Consider the following 26,011-nt stretch of genomic DNA (forward strand, 5'->3'; position numbering starts at 1 on the left):
ACCGACGATCGCGCCGTGACCGCGAGTCATACCGACGATCGCGCTGTGACCGCGAGTCATACCGACGATAACCCCGTGACCGCGGAGTCATACCGACGATCGCGCCGTGACCGCGAGTCATACCGACGATCGCGCTGTGACCGCGAGTCATACCGACGATCGCGCCGTGACCGCGGAGTCATGCTGACGATCGAGCCGTGTTCGCGAGTCATACCGACGATCATGCCGTGACCGCGAGTCATATCGACGATAACCCCGTGACCGCGGAGTCATACCGACGATCGCGCCGTGACCGCGGAGTCCTACCGACGATCGCGCCGTGACCGCGAGTCATACAGACGATCACCACGTGACCCGCGAGTCACAAGTTACTATAGGTACCTGTAAATTGTTACCCATTTTTTGGTTTTTATAGATCAGTGCCACAAATGGTAAAAATTGATTTCGTATGTCTTTTTTTGGTAACTGCAATACAGTACTTTCTTTTCATGCACAGAAAAAAATCCCGTCCCGTCCCGTCCCGAAAATCGGGAAGGAAATAAAAATCCCGTCCCGTCCCGTCCCGAACTAAAAATTCAATCCCGTCCATCCCTACTTTTCTGCTAAGATTTTGTGATTGAAAAATTCACACTTTTGCCGTGATTGTAGGGAACAATAATTTATGATTTTCATTGACCACAAGAGACAAAGATCATGTCTACAAGACACAGGAAGATATTCAAAATTTTGCTGCAACTAAGGAAAAAGAAGTTTCCAGAGAGAAGTTTTTTTGTGAGATGATGATGATGGCTGTGGTTTTGAGTTTTTTAAAATTATTTTTAAATTGTGTGGATAGTCGGGAATTCGGATGGTTGGGGTTCGGATGGTTGGGGATTCGGATGGTTGGGGTTCGGATAGTGTGAGTTCTACTGCAATTTCTAAGCTAGTTAATCCTATTTTAAATTTGTGAATATTTCAAGAATGAGTATACTTAACCATTAACGGCCATTAATGGCGTGTTAACCATTGTTAACATTTACTTCACAAACTGTGCACCAGAGTCCCGCTAATCCAAACTAACTGAGACCTGACCCTATTTGGATCACCTGGATCAGCTGGAAGGTGCTTGCAAATTTTTATAACAAATATAAAACAATGTATTTTTATGACTGAAATTGGCTCTTACATTAACACTGTGAGCGTCTCCCACGATTACAAAAATATAGTGACAATTTCCTTGTAATCTGGGCAACATGTTATTGCCTTCCTGTGATCAGAGAAATATTTGTGACAATCACCACATTTACACATTTCCCTTAGGTTTCCGTCTAGCTTTTTACATAAGAGGCCTGAGAGTACTCTGTAACCCCCCGTAGACGGGGAGGGGGGCACAGGGGTCCTCATCAGGAAAATTTTTAAAAATTAGGTACAAAGTTGTGGATTTAACGCAGTTCTGTACCCAAATTTGATTTGCCAATTTTATGGTTTTACTGCAAAATTACGCTCAAGTCCATCACGCTCCAGTTATAACAAATAAACGATAGTGATGTACCAAGGTATTTTATGTACTCACCAGTACAGGAGATGTTGTCTACACCAGGACCGTGGTACTCTATGATGGCTCCAGTACCTCCCTTGACAGTCAGGATACCAGCCACCTTGAGGATGATGTCCTTTGGAGACGTCCATCCCTTCATCTGACCAGTCAGCTTCACACCAATCACCTGTGAAGAAAAATTAACTATAGACGGGTTGGTTTTGTGGTACACAAACACGCGTAATCATCAGTAATCAAGTGAATCAGTTGTGCCAAAAGAGAAGTAAGAAACAGAGGATACATTCAATGTCCCCTTCCACTCTCCTTTCCCCCTTTGCCATCACATTCTACAGCGCTCACGCAGTAGGAAGACCCTGTGTGCTACAACTGCTGTACAAAAATATGCTTATGGCCATTGCCGTTCTGACTCTTCCTTGCTCGAAACTAGTACATTTCCGCCCCAACATACCAGAGCTACAAGCGCACGGTTGTCCCATAAGCTTGTATTCTCTGTATCTTACTTCTCTGTGGTTGTACACCATTTTACATTCACTTTGGTGCAGTACCAAGTGTCCATAAGCCACATAAGCAGGCATGAAACAATAATTTGTTTGCTCAAATATCAATAAAAACCCAAAAAAATACTCGAAAATTAAATTTTAGTCATTTTGAGCCCGACCCGAAAATTACCCGGACTCGAAGTGATCTTTTCAGTTCTGACCCGAACCCACTCAAACCTAATATTTCATTACCCGCAGACCCCTAATAACAACCCTTTATACACCTAATTTTTAAGTTGCCAAACTAAAATGTAATTTATTGTAAAAACTAAAGCATCTTTAATAGCCCAGTAACTTAAGTTAAAAATCAAGGCCAACAAAGACATGAAAGATGTAAAGCTGATTTTTTGCATGGTGATAGTGTATGATAGGAAGGGTGTTTTCTGAAAGTTCCCCGAATTTCCCCCCCTTGCTTCCCCTTAAACCCCCCCCCTCCCCCAAAACACCAGGTTGAAAGTGTAGTGTTTTACTAAATCACCTATATCTTTTGATGTAAACGAGCTATCAGCATAACTATTTTTTCTTTCAACTCCCCGTTAAATTTACTTTAATAAAATAACCTTACATGTAGCATTATCTCTACTGGGTGGGTTTATATCTGTGATATAACAAAAAATATTATTTTTTTTACATAAAATTGTAGATTAGGTCAAACCCTGGTTTTTGCAGTAGGTCGTACGTCAATGTGTTTGAAACAAAACTTTTTACCTATTTTATGAGCTTTCCAAAAATGTATAACAATATATATTTTAATTTAAGTTGTTACCGAATGAAGCTATTTAAATCCATGCTTCACTTAGCACATCATTCCAAATTGTTCAGTAAATATTACTAAATGATTACTTTTTATTTATTTATTGTTTACACACCCTGTGTGAATGTTTAACAAGCAAAATAAGAACACTGAATTACAAAAATAGTAAGAAAATAAGTACTCACAAGGATTAAAAATTAAGTAATCGGTAGTTATAAGAAAAGGCAAATATATGCTCAACAGGTTTAATTAGCCTACAGTTAAAAAACACTTAAGTAAGGCATAAACAATACAGTACATATCAACTTTCTTTTCCCTCATCATCGTCAGTTCCTTCGTCAATGAAGGGTGGGAGTGAATTTATACAATCAATGCTTTATACAATCATTTATACAATCAATTTAGTTGTACAGAGTTTAAAAAAAAACAATTTAGTATTTTCTCACCACTTAAAATTTTTAGATCACTTAGCTTATTACCAATAACTTTTAAATGGAGGGAAAATCTACCAAAGTGGATGTGATATTCTGAAAGAGAATACAATTAACTACAAATAACTACCATGCATTTTTTGAAAATTCTTAATAAAGGCAGGCAAAAGAAGATCCTACAAATAGAAACTTGAAACCAGAAACTTGAAAAAAAAATTTCACCACAAATATTTGATAAAATCACACTTTCATAATTATTTGCAAATCTACATGAATTAGGCTTTCCAATGACCCATTAATTAAGAAAATCGGTCTAGTAGAAGTCTAGATTTAGTTGTACAAAGTTTAACGAAAATATCCCTTACTCAGTATTTTATCATTACTATAAATTCAGAGGTTGCTTAGCCTTTTAGCAAATAACTTTTAAATGGTGACTCAAAATAAGTAGCCAAAAGTCGCACCCAAATAAAACGTGTGAAAAACACAGTTTTCAATGTATTTCTTATGGAAAACTTTTTTTTTCACTATAAATCGTAACAAAAACAAACTTTCATAATTATTTGCAAATTTACATGAATTAAGCTTTCCAACGACACAATAATTAATAAAATCGGTCCAGAAAAACTCTAGATTTAGTTGTACAAATATTTTTAAAACTGAATTATACAGGGTTAGTAAAAAGTGTGGAGACCCCCTGTTATTTTTTTAACGGCCCATACTAGAAAAACTAAACTGGGCACACCTTTATGGCATGTTATGAAGTACTTTTTGGGCATAACCACCACTTGGTGTACATCCCCAAAATGGGGGATTTTGGGGGAAACTCAAACAACCCTTTAAAAACAACATTTTAAATGTTAAGCCCCATTAAGTGGCCCCTCATTTTGAAGGTCCTGGTCAAAGAAAACTAACAACGCAAACTAGAGGTTTCTATCTCAATCCAGTAAAAAATGGAAGCTGATTGAAATCTTTAGAAATCAGAAATAACTTGCAATTTAATATTAAATTGGCTGCCATATTTTACTGTGTTAAGATAGAGACCTCTAGTTTGCTAGTTTTCTTTTATTATGATCTTCAAAGTGAGGGGTCACTCGATGGGGTTTATCATTTAAAGTTTTTGAGTTTCCCCCAAAATCCCCCATTTTGGGTTTGGTAACCAAGTGGCTATTAGGCTTCAAAAGTACTTCATAACATGCCAAAAAGGTGTGTAGAGTTTAGTTTTCCTAGTGTGAGCCGTTACAAAATTTACAGGGGGTCTCCAGACTTGAAAAGCTGTAAGTTAAATTTAACTTCTGAGAATTTCAATTGGCTGCCATTTTTTACTGGATTGAGGTAGATACCTCTAATTTGCGTTGTTGGCTTTCTTTTACCAGGACCTTCAAAATGAGGGGTCACTCAATGGGGCTTAAATTTTGAAATTTTAGAGTTTCCCCCAAAATTCCCCATTTTGGGGATGATCACCAAGTGGCGGTTATTCCCAAAAAGTACTTCATAATATGCCATAAAGGTGTGCCGAGTTTAGTTTTTTTAGTATGGCCCGTTAAAAAAATTTACAGGGGGTCTCCACACTTTTTACTAACCCTGTATATAGAATAGATATTTACTGGACAAGTTGGAATGGTGCGCTAAATGCGCTTTGTGGCTGTTTGAAGCATGGATTTAAATGGCTTCATTCGGTAACAATTAAAATTAAAATATATATTGTTATACATTTTTGGAAAGCTCATCAAACAGGTAAAAAGTGTTGTTACATTGACGTACTACCTACTGCAAAACCGACGTTTGGCCTAATCTACAACTTCACGTTTTAAATAAAATAATATTTATTTTGTATCACATATAAAATCCCACCCAATAGAGATAATGCTACGTGTACGGTTATCTTATTAAAGAAAATTTAACGGGGAGTTCAAAGAAAAAACAATTATGCTGATAGCTCGTTTACATCAAAAGATATAGGTGATTTAGTAAAACACTACACTTTCAACCTGGTGTTTCGGGGGAGGGGGATTTTAAGGGGAAGCAAGGGGGGGAAATTCGGGGAACTTTCAGAAAATACCTTTCCTATTATATACTATCACCATGCAAAAAATCAGCTTTACATCTTTCATGTCTAGGTTCTTACCTAAAGTGACTGGGCTATAATATCCCCATCAATTATCATCATCAAACACATTCTTCAGAGTATAACACTTGTACTCTTATATCTACATGACAGCAGCTAAACAAACTTATCTTATCACTCCAAGGCTGTGAAAATCTACTTTATTACTTTCACTTAAAACTTTTCCTCTTGTCAACCTAGTCCAAGTGTCTCATCTACATCTTGGAGATGACTGACAGGTTAAGAGTTCAAAGACTTAAGGATAAACATAATATGCCCAAATCTAACATTTAACTGAGAGGAAAAAATAATGTTTTTATAAATACAGAGGATGACGTACAAAACCCAAATCCTTACCAATGAAATTATGTGTGTTAATGGGTTTAGTGAAGTGTAAAAATAATATTGATTTTACACTATTTGTTTATTAATGTTACAACAATATAATGGATTTTTTGTGTTCATTTTCATTTATAGTAGTTTTAATTTAGAGTCTTGTGGTGAATATAATAACAGTCAATTATGTTCTATAGGCTACCTTTTTTGTCGTCAATCGTAAATTTACTGATAAAATAACTAGTTTGGAATGTCATTGAACCATTCTCAAATCTGATTGAATAACAAAATATATTTACCATAAATTATTGTATCAATCGTATTTACTCTGGACACAACAAAAATTACGATAATTAGCATATTTTCTGCGAATTAGGTGAAACCTTGATCGCCTTCTGCGTACAACAATTTCTGACTAAATTTGACGATATTAAAAAAGAATGTGAAGTTTACCATATTGCCGTGACCACGGAATATGTTGTCAATTTCGCTGTGACCGCCTAAATTCGGTTTTCGCAGTGAAATTTCAAAATTATCGCATAGTTGTTTATTTTTCTTTATACAATAAAATTCGAGCATAGTTCCTAGATTTATTTTCCTAGACCTCTTAGGTCTGTGGCCACCCTTATTTTTTAGAATTGCAATGCTACTCTACAATACCAGCCCTGATTCACAATCACCTACCTTAGGACACTTGAGCTCCCAGGGTATGTCAGCCATGACGTCCACAGCGTCTGCTCCTCCCACTCCGATACACAGGCCTCCCAGACCTCCACCATTGGGAGTGTGAGAGTCTGTACCAATCATCAACAGACCGGGGAAAGCGTAGTTCTCCAGGATGATCTGAAACATGTGAGAATGATCATGAATTTTTTTTACTTAATCTCTGTAAGTAACTAACCATAGGTTGATATTGGTCTTGCTCTCAAATCCCACCAATTAAATACAGTAGAACCTCCGGAAACTGAAAAGCTTTCAATTAAAACACAAATTAACAGAAAAAACTAAAGAAAATAAAAAAACACTGAAATGTGACTAAGACAAAGAAAGAAAAAAAAACAAAGGAACAATGATGAAGGGTAGCAGAGACTTTGAGATTAAGTCTGTTGACTGCTACAGCTGCTACACAATGCAAACTGCTAACACACTACCACCCTACACTGTGATTTACATCTGACTTCTAGACGGAAACAGACACAAGCCGCTACTTCATAACTACGTAAACAAATTGCACCATGAAAACGTATTTAAAATTGAATAGTTGATCTACATGTACAAATATATTTGAGTATAGGATTATTTGGCCTTTGTCTCAATCAAAAGTGTAATATACCTTAAAATGCGATAGTTATGTTAATATTCTAATCACTTATAATCTTTTACCTGCGACCGTCTTTTTAAGTAGCCGTTTCAGTTCAGTTCTTAGAATTGAAAAGTTTCAAATAACAGCATTGTTTGGTTTCATAACAGCATAGTTTTACCTAACAACACAAATGGACCAATGAGGTTCAACAATAATTGAGAGAGAAGTAAAATTGTAATGATTCAAACTTCAACTAATCAGCTGTTCAGGCCAATTTAATTGTTGAGTGATGCAATTAGTGTTTGGTACATTGTTTTGTTGCATCACTGTCAGTTGCAATGAGAGGTTGTAAACGAAAACATAACCTCTCTTAGAAGTTATGAGTAGTGATTTTTAGTGATTAAAACAATGTTGTAGGTAAAGTAGTGTACACAACTAGCGTAAATAGTGTTAGACACTCGTAGCAGTTTTCAAGGCACTTGCCAAGGCTCGTACCTTAAATTTTCTGCTTGTGTTGTTAACACTATCTTTACGCAATCGTTGCGTAAACTACTATAAATTCTGAATACATGAATAAGATATACATACTAACTTTTGAATTAGTGACTAAAAAAGTTTAGAGATGATTGAAATATAACATCTGTCACCTACCTGATGAATGATACCAGATCCCGGATGCCAGAAGCCGAGACCGTACTTGGCTCCAGCAGACCGCAGAAAGTCGTAAACTTCTTTGTTCACTTCCTTAGCTGTAGCCAAGTCTTCCACTCCACCAACCTAAGAATATTGCAATTCAATAACTGGACTTGCCATTGATATAATGTCTTTTCAGTACTTAAGGCTAGTATAATAAAAAAAAGCAATATTACAGTAATCTGGGTGATTTTAACAAACATGTACGATAGCCAATGTAACTTTACATTATTATCAGATAGGATATGTTACTGAGCTGGAACTAAGTGGAAAAACTACTTTACTTAACAGGTACACCAAATTATAACAAAATCTAGATTGCTGATGTTTGTGAATTCAGACTAAACTACCTGAGGTTATGTTAGGTTACGCTAGAATTGAGTGGAAAACTATATTTCCAACAGGAGAGTGGATGAAAAGACTGAACCCGAAGTGATAACACAATCAAACTGAGATTAAAGAAACAACTAAAGACAGTTATTAGCCTACCAGAAGGGTAGATCACTTGGGGCAGAATGTATTGGTGACAGATTTACCAAATGTGATTCAAAATTAAATCCTGGATAGCCAATTTAGAATTTTCACTACAGTATTTGAGTGGCACAGGTTAGGCTAGTTTGTTCAAGGAAACGCCCTAGACCAGGATTTTGAATTGTAGAATATAGAGGGATAGCAGCTAGCTTATCGTAGGAGAAAAAGTAAAGGTATGCCGTAGAACAGAACACACCGAAGACACATAAACCGTTTCGTCTCTTGGGGAGACTTTATCAAGTGTAGAGAAAGGAAACAGTGTTTGACAAGCAGAGGTTAGGGTACGTTACCTGGGCAGGATCAAGTGGTTGCAGTGGACCGGTGAAATATTAGCCTGCTAGAAGTCTAATGACAAACAATTTAAACAAAGGCTACCAACCTTTGAAATTATCAGGACAAAAAAATCAAACTATCCAAATTCGATGCTTGCAAGTCAAAGGGGCGTAGGTACATATGATAAGCATAGCCTATTATATAGTTACGCCTCTTTTTTTTGTAAGCGACGAAGGTTAAGCGGATTTTAAATGTAAAATATTTAAAGCAGAGGTTTGGGTAAGTTACCTGGGCAAGGATCAAATGGTCGCAATGGATGGTGGATGGTACCGCGACCTTGGGCAGCCCTGAGGAGATGAACTGCAACATGGCCATCTGGGCAGTGGCATCCTGCATGGCCACTCTGTCTGGCCGCAGTCGCAGGTACGACTTGCCTCTCTCTGTACAGTGCACGGTAATGTTAATACTCTACAGTGTTTGGTATAGACAATGATATTGATTATCTTACCTCCTTGCGGAGGATCCGAGTACCATAACCATCAAATCATGCATTGTTTCTATTTGGTAACTCTTTTTCCACCCGTCTGTATTTCGGTAGATAAGGACCAGGATTTAGACAACTGTAGGTCTACTAGCTAGACTGTAGTTTCAGTTTCTGATTGTTTAAGCAAGCTGCATATTACACAAGGAACAGAAATGTATTGCTTTGTCTTTTCTGTGATTGTGATGATGGTTTAAAAATAGCTTTCAACCTAGTGGTTATATTGAGAGACAAACTTAATACACGAAATATGTTTTTATTTATTTCCATGCTTTACAGACTTGTTGCAGGTGGTTTAATTGAGAATCTGTATATAATTTTTTCCTACAGTTACCTAACAATGTACATGTTCTCTCACTGATTTAAGAAAGCAAAGTGGCCAATTCGCTCATCAGTGAGACAATGTTAACATTGTCTCACTCTAATTACTTTGTCTCACTCCAGATTTGCAACGTGAAGGCACGGAATAGTGAGCGTGTAACATGCAGGCAACGTCGTATGCGCGCGAAATACGTTGGCAGCACTGGCTGTAAATCAGCTGGTCAGCTGTTGTACTGTTGTATTTGTCACTTCACATTAAATGTTATGTTAAAAGTTCACTTCTGTGTAAAAATAGGTTATGTTTCTTCACCAATTTATTTGTTTTATGGTAACTGTAGGAAAAGTATAATGTGCAACTCGAGTTCAAAGTACAATTGCCTCACTCGAGAAACCATTCCTCACTCGCCTACGGCTCGTGAGTAAGGATTTCTCTCGAGTGAGTCAATTGCTCACTTTTCTCACTAGTTGCACAAATAACTAATTCAGGCCCAAAGCTTTGAATATTACAAACAGTTTCACGCATTATACCATTACCAAACTACTAAATAAATTAATACACCCGCCGAACATTGCAAACGACATATTTTGTGAAATTGAGTTTTTTAAAGAACAATGAGATGCAAATTACATTCTCTACTGTGTGGGATGGTATGTTTGCAGCACATATAAGTGATTGACTGCGTGGAAAACTGGCTGTGTTGGCATTGACGTGGCCAGAAAGTTCTAGTATTTTCTAAAATGTTTGCTTTTGTGATTCACAAAATTGTTCGGCAGTGCTATTCAAATAAAATGTTCGTTAAAACTCTAATGAACTATGCTTGGAATGTCAAGAGACTGAATCACTAACTTTTGAAATACATTATGTTAATTACAACTCTCATGACAATCAATGTTTCAATGTAAAACTATTAACATACTACATTCCATCCCATATTCCCATTTATGACCATAAAATTGTGTCAGAAGGTTGTGGATTCCAAAATATAAATCTGAACATTCAATATTACATAACTCCAGTAACAGTAGCTCTGTTTTGACACTTACCAATCTCTTGTCCCTTAGGGTCATCAAGATGAGAGTATAGCACCTTCTCAGACAAAGTAAGAGGCCTGTTCAACCTGAAACAAACATACCACTTTATGTAGAGCAGTCATCTATCTATTAGATTAAATAATGACAGGTTGGCCTTATAACAGGGAAAAATTATTTAAATTGTGGCAGTCAATTATCTTTTTAAAACAAATTTCACTAGAGGGAGGAAGCTATTACCGTAGACGTCGCAGTTAAACCTAGACCTAGGACCCATTTGCTTTTTTTTAATTCTCTTCAGAGACCAAAAATACCATCCGTTCAAATTCATATAATTATGTGTCTGTTAGTGCCAAAACTTGAGGAAAAATCATCCGATTCAGATAAAATGCTGTACAGACCTACCTATTTGAACAGTTATCAAACCTGCATGATTGGACTATAAGATCAGGGGTTGGGATAAAAATTGGGGTTTCCCATTTCTCACCCTCCAAATATAAAACTTGGCAGTTTCTTTCTAAACCATTTTGTAGAGCTAAAAAACAAATAATTTAGTACATTGAGGAGTTGTTGAACATCTAATGGTGATAGAGAATATTCAAAAAAACTATAAATATAAAATTCCCATGTTAATCTTATGGGGAATATGTAAATTGCTATATGAATATGCATTTTGAATATGAATATGTAAAGTTGGCTTGTTTATAAATAAATTATTTCTTTAGGTCTTACCATGAGATTTACAGCTATAACTTATTCCCTATTTGACTTCCTTTACTCTTGAAATAGGCTATAATTTAAAAAGATAAAAACCAATATATATCTCAAACTTTCCTGTATTAGTATTTGATGACTTAAATATTTAAAGCAGTAAGGTTGATGTACTTATTATTACTTTGCAATGTTGGCATATAGCCTGATTGTTTTTACTTAATTAGCAGCAGAGTAAAGAATTGCTTCCTAGTGTTTTGCAATATACATGCAGAATTCAACACACACAACACAAACATGCTTGATTCACAGAGTCAGATAACCTATTGGTCCAAGTCTAGTTTTTATCATAATCCAAACGCAATTCACTTCCTCAAATAGGGCACTGTTACAGCTTGCTTTTAACATTTAATTTCAAAGGATTATGAAACAAATATGATACAAAGTGTCGTGAATTTAAAGGAAAATATTGGGTCAACGTTATTTTTTTTCTTTTCTTATTTTGTTAAAAAGTTTATTTTTAATTTAGTCAGTAGGCATAGTAGTGTAATTAAACATTTTGTTTAAGAACTCTGGTAAAAGAAAGCAACAAGGTTGTGTACCTATGCCTTAATAGGCACACAACACACATGTATCGGTATTGTAAATTGGTATGTCATGGTACAATGTTAAATTTCACTATTAATTTCACAATTTTTCAAATTAAGACAGAATTTCTATTTTTACAAAATATCAGCTGACTCCGCAGATGGAAGAGAGAGGAAGACATAATCAAGTTACAAAGTGCAAAGCATCAACTTACACAACAGATCACGTTTATAAATACTGACAGGATTAGAAAAAGTTATTGGGAAAACCGCCATTGATCTTTACTTGTTAATTTTATATTCATTCATTGGAATTATTGTAAAATTTAAATAACCTGTCAGATTAAAATGTTTATTTATTTAAATGATCCCTGTTTAAAATCAATTAAAGAAATTATACTTAGTAAAGTAGTTGCAGTGTTCAGATAAATTACTTTTTTATTTAAAATAGTCAAGTCTCGAAATTTCGGGAAATTTTCGGGAAATTTTAAATCTCGTTACACGAGACAAGATTTTTTTTTGGCCGAGATTTTTATCAAGACAAGAATAAAAAAAAAAAAAAAAAAAAAATTAAAAACGCCTGCAGAAAGTCAATGTAATACCCGCAATACAGGAGCGTGTTGTAGTTGCGTTTCCTTTGCGAAGGTGTTCTTATTGAATTAATTCTTCAAATGTAAATATTACTTTAATAATTATTTTAATAACATTTGAGAAGTTTTGATAAGTGTTAGCAGTGAGAGGAATGATTTATTTTATTTTAGGATAAGTTGAACTCTATCCTAACTGATATCACTATTTTTCCTAATTGTAGGCATTTTTAATAAGTTAGGCGTGATTAATAAAAAAATGATATGCTGATGTTTTTTAATAAAAGATTGTAAATATTCTTGTGCCTATTATCATTATTTTTGTATTTAAACAGTCATCTAACAATGTTACAAAATCAGGTAAAAATTCCAAACGTGCATATCCCGTTGTGTATGAGAAGGGAAATCCCGTCTCGATCTCGTCTCGAAATTTTATGAGAAATAAAAAATCTCGTCTCGTCTCGTCTCAAACTAAAAATCCAATCTCTTCAATCCCTAATTTAAAATATGAATTCTCTTGGAAGGTTTATTGATAGAAGGATTATAATATTTTAAAATCAAATAACAGTAATTATTTTGCTATTTCAATTCAGAACTAATTTTGTTAATTTATATTATCATCTTGATTACTATTTTATTTTTTATATCCTGATAATTTTAACTCTGACAATGCACCTATTCTGTATGTAACACATGTAAAGAATGTTATGTGCAAATAAAATATGTCTATGTCTATGTCTATTGTCGTGCTGCATAGGTATTAAAATATAATTTAATTGTTCAAAAGGGATTGAATGTGTGATTTTTAAGTCTGAATACCATAGTTGAGTAGTTATAGTGCTCACATTCAAACTAAAGGCTGCTAATTTAATTCCCAAGCGTTGATTCTTCGCCCAGACTTTTTGTCGTTGAGCTATCAACGTATAATGCCATCTAAAAAAATGTCGACACTACATAGCTACAAGGTTAAGCTTTGAACTATTCCGTAACTAAAAAGATAAATGATGGGCCTAGGAAAAACCCAAACAAAATCAGTTTATTTTTAAAAAAATTACACAAAAGGTTTAAACAAAAACCAACATGTTATTCAGGCGATTAAATCAAACATGCACTAAGACATACCTTTTCTTAATAATGCCAAGGTTCTGATTCAGTTTCTCGTAGGGCATGTAGCGGTCAGTGTCGAACTTGGACATGGCCACCTTGGCTGCGGCGGACACTAGCGGAGAGACGTGGAAACATCTCCGCTGAGCCTCCAGCATTAACCCCCATCGGCCCTGCACATACATACACTGATATATATATATATACTACATGCCTAAAGACGAGGAGTCAGTTACACAGATTTCAGAAATATGGGGTCTACTGGATGAAGGTTTATATATCTTCTAAACCCCATTTTGAGATTAAAATTTCAACTAGCATTTAATTTAATGCAGAAAATAGTATACCACTACAGCACTAAAGTCTTATACCTACCTCTAGAAATCATGGTTATCCTATTTGCTACAAATCAAATCATGTTCCGTGATATTTCCTTTTAATTTCAATCCATCTGATTATTTGGTGCAAGGCTCTTGACCCAGTCTCTTGATAATCTGGTTAAGGGGCAACTAGTAGGCCAGGTTCAAGAAAAGGCCAAACCATCTAGAGACCACTTAGTAGAGAGAATTTCAGACAGCTTCTGGCAAAAAGTACTGACTTAGCAAATTATATCAGTAAAAACCCTGTTGATTTAACAAAGCATTTAAATAGGGTCTTCAGTTGAAAAAATGACCACTACAAAACTCAAACAGTCTGGTTCCAGCAAACTCGACAAATTAACTAAGTGATGTGGGTCTGATGTAAGCATTGTGCTTAGGCTTAGGACTTTGGTGTTATACTTTGTCTAACTCAAGTTGGCCGATGGACCCGGGACTACCTGAGCCCACCCCTATAATCCCTCGCTGCGCCCACCGGGGTTGTCCACTGCCTAGGCGATAAGTCACCTACTGGCTGTATTTAACAATGGCATACTTTCTTCACAGAATGATAATTTGACACTTTTAAAATTAGATTTGAAATATACTAAAAAAGTTATGAAAAATGATACCAAACTCGATCTAGATATTTGAAGATTTCACCTGATAATAGAAAATCTGGTCACAAGTCTGGTTTTGGGTGATTCATAATATTTCTGAAAATAAGGGTGTATAGTAAAGAGTCAAGGGGTGCACATCGTGTCGTGAGTGTGTGGATATGCTAATTAATGCTATTAGTATAGGCCAATTAAATTGTTAGTAAATAGTTAGTTAAATCTTTCTGTAATGCCTCCTATGTAGGCTATGTATATAAAATTGTCTTCAATTATTATTGTAATTTTTAACAAACACAAATTTTAGTAAAAACATTTACGTTTATTAACAAACTCTACAGCCAATTTACTTTTACCCAAACAGTCCAGAACGTAAAGCTTTTGATATTCATTACAGCATAAAACTCGCCTTCTAGATTGTCTTAATAAAAATTCGCAGTGACAATGTTAACAATTCTTAATAAAATTCGTATTTAATGCTCTAATACCTAGGTCGAGTTTGGTATCATTTTTCATAACTTTTTTAGTAGATTTCAAATCTAATTCAAAAAGTGTTAAATTATCATTCTGTTAAGAAAGTATGCCATTGGATAAATACAGCCAGTAGGTGACTTAACGCCTAGGCAGTGGACAACCCCGGCGGACGCAGCGAGGGATTATAAGGGTGGGCTCATGTAGTCCCGGGACCATCGGCCAACTTGAGTTAGACAAAGTAGGCTATAGATAATTTCAATATCATGCATGAGGTTTCAATTACTACCTTTAAAAGCATTTAGGCATACAACCAATAGCACACCTTTAATAAACGTGTTACTGGAGTATATAATGAAAAAGGTTGTTCTAAAAGGAAATCAAAGCAAACCCATTATAGCTTAAGGTTCTTTGCTAACACATATTTGAATTCTTCATAAAAAAGTAGGCTAACCCTACATTAATTCAACTTTGTTTTTACATTTCACTAAATAAACATTGATTCAAACTTGTTAACTAGGCCACTCGAGAGAGATAATGTAAGCTGTCAAACTAGATAACAATAATCTACCGCAGTTCTTTTAGTTGTCTCCACAAACAATACAATATGATTGTAGGTCTATTTTTTAATTTTTGACAAAACATTTACTTAACTAGACTTTGTTGTCAATTTAAACGTTCTAGATTCGCAGTGGGTGTGTTTGGCATGATAGGCTAAGTTTAGTATACCTTGGCAAGAGCAACATCTTAAAATTTCTGGCAGGTTGCCATCAATCTATTGGCCAACAACTGATACACGCTCCGTTGTGAAATATAGTCTTTGATTTAACTCAGCAACTTCACTTCCTCATTAGATTGTTTAACATTTGACATCATTCATTGCTTTCCAAGAATTGTATTTATTTATGTTAGATGTTACATTGAAAATCAGTAATAACTGATGAAAGAATACAGTATTTAACAATCTTTGTTAAAGGTTTCACAATCATTTAGGCTACAAGATTTTTTATGAAAGGAAAAAAGGAGGATCTAAATCTCTTTGTTTTTATTTGAGAGATTTGGCCAGAAAAGTGCTTATAATAGTTTATAATAGTTTCAAAAAGCATGAGAAACTATAAGAGGACAAACTCTGATTTTCAGAATAGAAGAGAGTTAAGACACAACTGGAGAAATTTACCAATAAAAGTAAAAATTTGTCAACAGTAAAAAAAAAAACTTAAACACTGTCTACAGAATACACTCTAATAATACAAACTAATTAATGATTACATCTCAAATAGAACATGTTCGTGCAACTTGCAACTTAACTGTACAGATACAGAACGTTATCAATCAAACGTAGGCCTACAGTTGAAGCCACGTAAAACGAGGACAGCAAATGGTTTTTAACAGTTTTAATCATCAGCTTGTTTGCAACCAAGGCCAAGGCCATGTGTATGAAAGAGCTAAAGTGCTGTGGTAGCAAACGGAAACCAACAATTCTATATTATCGTTTAAAGTGAATTTAAACTTATTTTAAGCGCCCCCCTGCGGTTTCGGGGTTAGAATAGGACCGCAGCCCTCCCGGGCTTGTCGTAAGAGGCGACTAAAAGGGTGACTGACGTCCTCACTGGGAGTCCCTGGGAGTGCTGCCTCTGTTGTGTTGCAGGGGTTGATGTGTGCTCTGCACTGCCGATGGGTATTCCCAGTGTGTCGTGAGGAGCCAGCCACTTCGGTCCTTGGTCAGGAAGTGCGGCATGGATGCAGAGGTCGGGCTCTGCATTGCAACAGGCGACCCCCGGCACGTCAGGTATCCGGTGCTGGGCAAACGGAGGTCGGGCCCCGGGGAACTGGGGTAGGGGATTGTCCCCGAGGGTATACCCGCTCCTGACTACATCCGGGCCGTCTCTTGCCACACGATGCGCTGGTAAACACATGTATGGCTTGTCAAAACCCCCCACCCAACACATTATTTAACAGCAGCCCTAATGAGCAATACCCCCGCCGCAGCAAACCTGCCGACTAAGCGAATTTCCATTTGTCTGGACTGATTTTCAATCAAATCTATTTAAATAACGTTAGGTTAAACGAGTACCTAGGTTTGCTGCTACAAGGAAACTAATTAAGCGAGTTTTTTTAGTAAAATATTGATAGCTTAGTACAAAATAAATAAATTTGCCAAGTTTGATCAAAATATATTCATAAACAAGCAAACTACAACATTTGACAATATTCTCCATAAAAATAACATGGGAATTTTAAATTTACAAATTTTTCAATTTTCTCCGTTACTAATAATCGAACAAAAATACTTTTAAATACTAAATTATTTGTTTTTTTAAGCTCTTTAAAAAGGTCTAAAGAAAAATCGGGAAATTTTGTGTTTTGAGGGTCAAAAGTGAGAAAAACCAATTTTTACCCCATAAAACCCCCCGTAAAGCCCCATTCCCATGGTCCGATCGTGCTGGTTCGCGAACTTATTCAAGTTTATCACGCTTTACACCTTTAAACCAAATTTCATCAAAATCGGACAAAAATTACTCAAGTTATCGCGTTCACGGACGTATATATATATATATACATATATAAAAATTTGAACGAATAGTGTTTTTGGCCTCTGGGGACATCAAAATGAAAAAGTAAATTGGTCCCGAGTCTAGGTCTTACCGTGCCACCTACGGTAATAGCTACTTCCCTATAGGGAAATTCGCTAAAAAACGAAGTCGGAAAAGGAGTGAAGCCCTTTTGGGCGTAGCTCCAAGGTCAAGAGATCGCCACCAGCGAACAAAGTTAAGGCAACTCCACCGCTTGCAACCTTTAAGGGCTCAAATGAGTTCCCCCCACTAAGATCTCCTTTGACAAGTGGAGAAGGAGAAGTAGACCTTGAACCGGCGTTGACGGGAACCCTCCTGGAAAGTACAGCGCCGAAAATCAGCCCCCAGAGATCGGATCCCGAACTTCAGCGTTACCTTCAACAATACGACGATGCTGATGAGGAGGAGTCTGACCTCCTGGTAGAGATGATGGACCTCATCAATAATATGGAGGGAACCTTGAAGGTCCAGACCAACGTAAACCGGTCAATCAAGGACGGTCTCCCAAAGGTGAAGGATCGGGTTGCCCGAGTTCTCGAAATTAAAGGCTTGATGAGACAGACTTTAGTTAATGAACGGGAGCTTGTGAACCAAGTTTTAGCCCCTAAACTAAACGACAAGGGTGGGAACCAAAGGAAACAGGCAAGGAGCTCACCAGCGGATAGCCCCGATCTTCCTGAATTGGTCAATCAGCATCTGTCAGATGTCGAGCAGAAGGTCGAGGACAGGGCCACCCAGATGACACCCCCTACTGAGCACACTCCAGCTCTAAAGAAGCGCCCTCAACAAACCAGGGAGCTTGCCTCTCTCCCAACGGTTGACGGAAGCAGCTCTATGAACTCGGCTGCGGCACCCATCAAATGTGGGTAACTGGGAGAAGAGACTCTCCCGCAAAGAAAAGAGGAAATTGAGACGAATGGAGGCTGTCTCTAACAACGAACCTGCAGCAAGAGATCGAAAGGTTGCTGACCCTGCTCCGGCAAGGGAGGTTCGTGGAAAGGCCCCCCCCCCCTGTTTTAAAGAAACCCAGGCCGAGAAAGCCCAGGGCTGAGGCAATCCTGATCAACCCCTTAGGGGGGCGATCTTTTGCTGAAGTCTTGGGTCGACTCAAGTCTAAGGCCAAGTTAGAGGAGACGGATACGATTGTTAAGTCAATCAGGTGTACCCAGAATGGAAAAGTTCTCCTTGAGCTGGGGAAATCTGGTGACCGAATGGCTTTTGCTGCAAAGGTCAGAGAGGCTCTGGGGGACCAGGGTACCGTTCGGGAACTCGAGCCTAGGACCTCTGTGGAGATCCGGGACCTTGACGGTCTTTCGACTGAGGCTGAAGTCAGGGAGGCTATCAACAAGGCCATCCCTGATATCCAAAATGCCGACTCCCTTAAAGTATGGCTTAAGCGGCCCAACCGCAGAGAGCAACGCATAGCTATCGCTGAAATGCGAAACCAAGATGACAGCAAGCTGCTTAATCTCACACACCTGAGAATTGGATGGGTCAATTGCAGACTCAGACGGAGGGTGGTTGTACCGCGATGCTTTTGCTGCCTCGGGTTTGGTCACTCTTCCCGAAACTGTAAGGGACCCGACCGATCCAAGAATTGTTTCAGGTGTGGCGGCTCGGGCCACAACAGGAAAAACTGTACCGCAGCAGAGCGTTGTTTTCTCTGCGCAGAGAAAGGCCAAAAGGACGCCTCATTAGGTCACATCCCAGGGGCTGGGCGATGCAGTGTTTTCAAGGCTGCACTCGACCTTGAGAAGGCTAGGTCTAGGAAGTGAGGATTCTCCAGGGTAACCTTGAGAGGTCCAGAACGGCTGACTCCCTCTTAGATCAGCTGGCCCAAGAGATCGGTGCGGACACCCTTCTGATCAGCGAGCAGTACTGTGACAGGGACCCACACTTCTGGTTCCCAGATTCTCTCGGTACTGCAGCTTGTTGGGTTCGAAACAGCACGGAAGCACCAGTGCAAGATCACGGACGCGGCCGAGGCTTCATTTGGGTCAGGTGTAGGGACGTCACGTTTTTTAGTGTCTACCTTACCCCCAACGAGCCGATTCGGAAATTCCGTCTGAAGATCGACCGCTTAGAAGACAGTGTACGGGGTACCGTTGGGCATGTCGTTGTTGCTGGTGATTTTAATGCTAGGGCTGTGGAGTGGGGTATGACCTCTACAAACTCCCGGGGGAAATACATCCTGGACTTTGCCGCCAGGGCCGGACTTGTCGTCTTAAACAAGGGCGACACGCCTACTTTCCGGCGCCCTGGCATGAGAGGTACGATCCCCGATATCTCCTTCTCGTCGGAATCACTACTAGCACGGATCTCCAACTGGAGAGTCATGGAAGACCTCACGGAAAGTGATCATCAGTACATCGTTTTTGATATACTGGATGAACACCATAATCAGGCGCCTGTATCACGATTTGGACCACGCCGATGGAATACGGACAAGCTGGATGTTGAAAAGTTCACTGACGTAACCTCACGGGGAGCGCTGGTGAATTCTGCTGCACCTGTTGACGCCAAGGCATTGGTAACGTCCACTTTTAATTCGGCGAGATGGGTCGATATGTTGAGCGTGTTGAGGAACAGCTTCCGCATACCAACATATCTGTTGAGGCTGATCGAGGACTACCTGCGCTGCAGAACTCTTAATTACGAAACTAAAGATGGTTCGCGGACGATGGATGTTACTTCCGGTGCCGCGCAAGGTTTGATACTCGGCCCAGATTTGTGGAACGCTGCCTACGACAGCCTTCTGAGATCTGAGATGCCAGAGGAGACCGTTTTAGTTGGGTACGCCGATGACGTCGCAGCCCTCATTGCTGCACGCAACGTTGAGCTAGCCCAACTGAAACTGAACCAAGTCAAGCGCGTTATAAACGCCTGGATGACTGATCATGGTCTGACACTCGCTCTGAGCAAGACAGAGATTGTCATCCTCACGAAAAAACGGATTGAAACCATCGTTCTGCTACGAGTTGGGAACGTAGTTGTCCAAACCACGCGAACCGCCAAGTACCTTGGTGTCATGGTGGACAACAAGTTGAGCTGGAGGGACCAGATCTTCCGTACGGCGGACAAGGCTGCTAGGAGTGTCGCTGCTCTTAGTAGGCTTATGGCCAATGTCGGTGGTCCCCGGTCCAGCCGTAGAAGACTATTGATGTCTGCAGTCCAGTCCGTGCTTCTCTATGGCTCTGAGGTGTGGGCAGATGCGCTTAACAAGGAGGCGTATAGGTTGAGGCTCGCACGAGTGCAGCGTCAGGCGGCACTCAGGGTCGCTTCTGCATACCGTACGGTGTCCGAACCGGCCGTTTTGGTGATCGCTGGAGTTATCCCAGTCAAACTCTTGGCAGCAGAGAGGAAGGCAATCTACCAGAGACAAGGCTACATCGGAAAGGACGGTGCAAGAACAGAAGAGCGCTCCCGCACTTTTCAGATGTGGCAAGAAAGCTGGGAAAGGGAGACTCGAGGACGTTGGACTGCCAGACTCATCAGGCAGGTCCAACCGTGGGTGGAACGGCGGCACGGTGAGGTTGACTATTACCTCACGCAGTTCTTGTCAGGTCACGGCTATTTTCAGTCGTACCTGCACTTGATGGCCAAAACGAATTCACCTGACTGCATTTACTGCCCATGCATTCCCAACGACGCGGAACACACTTTTTTCCTCTGTCCACAATGGGATATGCTTCGCCAGGAGGCCATTCAACATCTTGGGGTGCTGTCGATTGAATTGATCTGTGAGACCTTGCTGAAGGGTGAGGACAACTGGGACTGCTGGTCGCACTTTGTCCGGAATGTCTTTCAAGCTAAAAAGAACAATCTAGATCGGAACATAGTCTAGATTTGATAAGAAATAAATGGCTAGACACGGAGTAAGCCCCTCGGGAGTAGGCAAACTCGGCCTAGTTCTGATGAAGTGCAACAAGTGTTCCCAGGCTAGTGTCCGAAGAGTAGAGGAGGTTTTTAGTGGGTAGTCTCTGGGCCTTAAGCCCGTTGGAGTCCCACACTACAGGCTAGCAACCTGTGTGCATAAATGCATTTTCCCACCTCTCTCTAAAAAAAAGTTTATTTTAAGCTGCATTTTTTTTATTTAAAAGGAATTTACAGTATCCTGTTATTCAAAACCAAACATTTCTATTTTATCAAAGTTAGTCTATACATTTTTCTACAAACTAATTTATTAAAATAGTTGGGATTGATACTATAATCAGTTTTCAAAAAATTCGATAACCATCAAAAAAAAAAAATATGGTTTCCCCTCTTTAAATATAAACGGACATCATCAAAATGATTGGGGGTGTAGAGATGTAGGCTATAGTCAATGAGTAAACCTAAATGCTAACTTAGTGGATATTTTTTATCTTTGACACATCAAACAAATTTTAGGGGTTTGGGTCCCTCTTTCCTCAAAAACACAAATTAAATCAAATAAACCATGACTCCAAAATTAAAATTTAAAACACAAATTAAGGTGATGTAGGCTACTAGCCATACATACATACATATTGACTTTGATATTTTTGGTTTTAATAGATTCACTGCATTAACATTAAATTATTTCTCATGTCATCTCTTTGCATCTAGCCAATCTCAAAGGTAATTATTTTAGACAACACATTGGTTTGGAGCAATTTATTTTTCTGTTTCCAGGGATATTAAAACTCTTTATACGCTTTTGTTAATTACATACAACTTCTCAGTTCACGAGGATATAAAATATATGGATGTGACAAGAGTTAGGTTAAAAGTAACCTGACATTTGTAGGGCAAATGTTGAATAAGTTATCTTAATTACGTTAAGTTACGAAGTTACGTTTTTCGATGTTATTTCGTTCGACATATCAAGTTTGGTTAGTTAACTTATGTGAACCTAATCCAACTAATCAAATGAAATAATTGATAGGCCTAGGGCTTATAGGCCTATCGATATTTTTCATTTAAATGAGTGTAAGACAGAAAGGCAACTAAGTTAAAGTGCAAGCCATTGTTTTTGCCTAAACAAAAACAGTTGTTAAATTTAAACATGTTTGAAGATATTATAGCCTAAAACAGAAGGAATATAGACTGTAAAAACAAAAATTTTGATAAATTGAAAAAATCATCGATAATAGATGAGTGAACGAAGTGAACGAATCTATGTATTGTGTACAGCGGAGTCGGAGATTAGTTGCCCGCTTGTGGGTGTGTGTGCCTGTGTTCGCACCTAGCGTTTAAATTTTGCACAGATAATTATGACACTAGTGTAAAGACACCATTAACATTCTAGACGATTCAGCTCTTAGTAATTATAAAACCCTAATAATATGGGACAATTTTTAAACTGTTCCATAAGAGTAACATTAGAAGCTACCTTCTTCTTCTTTTTATTTGTTTACATTTTGCGACCAACAATTTTGTTGTCTAGGCCTACTTAAGACAGAGAGAACGACTTTTACTCTAAGCTCTTTCATTCAAGGAGTAAACAGTTTGACGTCCTATGAATATATATCATTATAATTTCACAACATTTAGAATAATAAATTGAACTTACAACATTAGTTGGCAGTTATATACCTACAGTTTATGTTCAGTGTTAAAATTCACATTTACAGTACAAATATATACCTATGTATATATTTAGAACTAAGAAATTTTTTATATTATTCTATTTAATGTTGGCATTGACTATTAAATAGTCCAAGATGTTAGTCTATTTTTATACTAAAATGCTATGCGAGGGAGGAAAACAGGTCCACGACGTAAGGAGTGGTGAAGGAAGTGGTAAAGGTGAGCAGTGTGGAGTGTAAAAACCCTCTGTGACAGTTAAAAAATGTATATCTGTAATATTAAAATACTATGGGAAGGGAGGGAAACAGATCCACGACGTAGGAATTGGAGTTGCTATAGGCCTATTTAAAAATGAGGGCTGCACTTTACTTGACGTCCTACACTCATTCGATTGTTTTTTTCGATTCGATATTTTCATTCGATTTTTTCATTCGATATATCGTTTGGTTAGTTAGGTTAGGTTAACCTTACCTAACTAACCAAACGATATATCGAACGAAGCAATCGATTAATCGATATATCGATCGATATTTTCATTCGAATGAGTGTAGGACGTCAAGTAAAGTGCAGCCAAAATGAGTATCAATTAGCCTCTTATTTTCAATTCAATAGTTTCAATCGATACTAGCATAGCCCAGTTAAGAAACTGTAAGTTACCCCGGTAATCAGTAATATTTGACTAACAAATCCCATGAATAGGCCTAGGATCTCATAGGCTAGGTCAATAATTATCTGGAACATGCTACGCCTAGCCTACTAAGTTTTAGGTTCTGGTTTGGTAAATGTATAGAAACTAATACAAGTTAACTTGTAAGTGCACAACCACAGAGATAATTAAAAAAAATACCTAGAAACATGTTTTCATTGATAAAACCACTGCGGTGACCTCTAAGTAGCGTTATCAGGTTAGGCTTAGATCGAGCCCATAACATAACCATACTTTTTCGATGGAGAAAAAGTAAACCAACATTTATGGAAGGAAAGAGCATTTTAATGATTTAAAATAAAATATTTAATTACCTGGGATTGTAAACTTCGCATACAGATCGCCATCGCCGAGGGTTTTGATTGAAAACAGAAAAAACAGAAACTTTTTGACTACGTCACAAGTTACAAGTTGTAGAGTAGACGACCCGCTCAGTGTGGCAACATATAAACTACTGAAGGAAGAAATTGTGTTACTATCCACATTACACGATAAAATTTGATCGTTTTATAATCAATTATCAATTGAAATTTGAAACGTCAATTTTAAAATTTTGAACTTTGACTTTTGACTATATTCTTCCTACTTCAAATGTTGTCATATTCCTAATCAGCAAAAAGAATTATTTCCTCATAAGTAAACATGTGATCCAACAATTAATAAACAGTTGGCACTTGGCAGAGAGATAGATTATTGTTTACGCTCTTTTATTTTTAGGTCTGTACCACGAATACTAGAAAAATATCGGTATGGATCATAAACATAAACAAATGACGTTATTGGCACGAATCCTGTACTAACAGCATTGGACATAATTTTTTGGCAGTTCCATTTAAGCAATGTTAAATAATGTTTATTTCCGGGCCAAAAACGTCATTTGTTTATGTTTATGATTCATACCGGTATTTTTATAGAAATCGTGGTCTGTACTATATTTTATTTCATTCGCCATCCTACACTTCCGATTTTTAGCGAATTTCCCAAGTAGTGGAGAACTACCGGTTTAAAAGCACTTGGGGCGTTTTTCCCCATAAGAATAACATGGTGAGCTTTTTTTTGCCACCAATTCCAAAAATCCTACTCTCGACCTATACAAGCGTATATTAATGTTCAATACCATTGTATAACTTCATTACTATTTCAAATCCACGCATTCACATGTATATTCTCAAAATCATCAACTTGACAGTGTGAGGTTTGTGCGCGATCCCTTGGACATCCTTAAGGTGCATTGTCCCTGAAGTGACTCTTGCGATAGTAGCTGAGCGACAGTAGCTCAGCGATAGTAGCTTAGCGATAGTAGCTTACCATGTCATTGTCCCAGAAGCGATTGTTCTAGAGCGATTATAGTTTGCTGACTTTCAAGTGAATTGGTGTTACTGTATAAGTGCCATGACACCAGCTAATTTTAAAACGTTTTATCAGCTCACTTTCTTGTCCGGTACAAACTTTGCAATCAATAACTAACTTCCCGACGAGCTAGAGAATTGAAACTTTAAAAATAGCTCACAAATGGATGACAATGCAATATTTTATAATATAATATTCATATTTCCCTTGGGCTAAGCCCCATGGACTTCCAAATTTTTCATGTTTAAATTTTGGAAGAATGTAGGACTAAATATATCAATTAATTGAAGTCAGCTGTAAATACTACAATTTGACTGTTCGAAGTGCAGAGGTTAAGAGGTACAGGTTCTGCTCCTGAGAGATTTTAAATATAAAATAAACAGCTCAAAGGAAAGATGAAACATATGATTACAGATAATAAGTTAGTAGGTTATGTATTAACAGGCCATGTAATAGCTATTTACCTTACAAGTGTAGTAAGAGAGTTTTTACATCACGCAGGTGAATGTTGTGCAACGAGCGGAAGCGAGTTGCATAATTTACCGAAGTGATGTAAACACGCTCTTGCGTAACGTGTAACGTACAAGATTTTACCTGACCCGACAATATACAGGAGGTTACGAACAATATTTTTCATTATCCATTTCACTCATCTTCTAACAGTAACGTTCATTTACAAACAAAAGCTAGGTTAGGAAAATTCTTCAAAACATAACAATAAAATTCAAGCGCGCAGCTGATTTCTAGCGTTGAACGTCGTTGGCTCCATAGAGGTATATTTTTTAAGCTAAGCACTCAATGTTATTTAAATGGGTTTCATTACATCACCGAGTGAGTTTTTTCCAACTTTACATCACTCGAGAAGTAACACGAAGTTATATACATCATGCTTGGGATAGGGAAGTTTATGGCGGGTTAGGTAAAATATATTTAACATATTTACACATTAAAGACTAAAAAGTATAAAATAATTATAAATAAAAATAATTTTAAAAAATACCACGTTTTTA

General features: G+C 37.8%; 1 protein-coding gene across 1 annotated transcript in view; it reads right to left on the reverse strand.

Annotated features, from left to right (window-relative positions):
* Positions 1–24,143, reverse strand: part of LOC128999661 (probable aconitate hydratase, mitochondrial) — a 36,145-nt gene extending 12,002 nt beyond the window's left edge. The window contains exons 1-7 of the mRNA XM_054426279.1: positions 23,966–24,143; positions 13,400–13,554; positions 10,408–10,481; positions 8,790–8,941; positions 7,656–7,781; positions 6,386–6,544; positions 1,553–1,703 (exon numbers count right to left, since the gene is read on the reverse strand). Coding sequence (XP_054282254.1) covers positions 1,553–1,703; positions 6,386–6,544; positions 7,656–7,781; positions 8,790–8,941; positions 10,408–10,481; positions 13,400–13,554; positions 23,966–23,998 — 850 coding nt within the window. The 5' untranslated portion in view covers positions 23,999–24,143. The remainder of the gene's footprint in view (positions 1–1,552; positions 1,704–6,385; positions 6,545–7,655; positions 7,782–8,789; positions 8,942–10,407; positions 10,482–13,399; positions 13,555–23,965) is intronic.
* Positions 24,144–26,011: the final 1,868 nt, after the last annotated feature.

Source organism: Macrosteles quadrilineatus, unplaced genomic scaffold (genome assembly GCF_028750875.1).
Source record: "Macrosteles quadrilineatus isolate MER2022 unplaced genomic scaffold, UCM_ALF_1.0 Scaffold_8__2_contigs__length_117827958, whole genome shotgun sequence".
NCBI classification, from domain to species: domain Eukaryota; kingdom Metazoa; phylum Arthropoda; class Insecta; order Hemiptera; family Cicadellidae; genus Macrosteles; species Macrosteles quadrilineatus.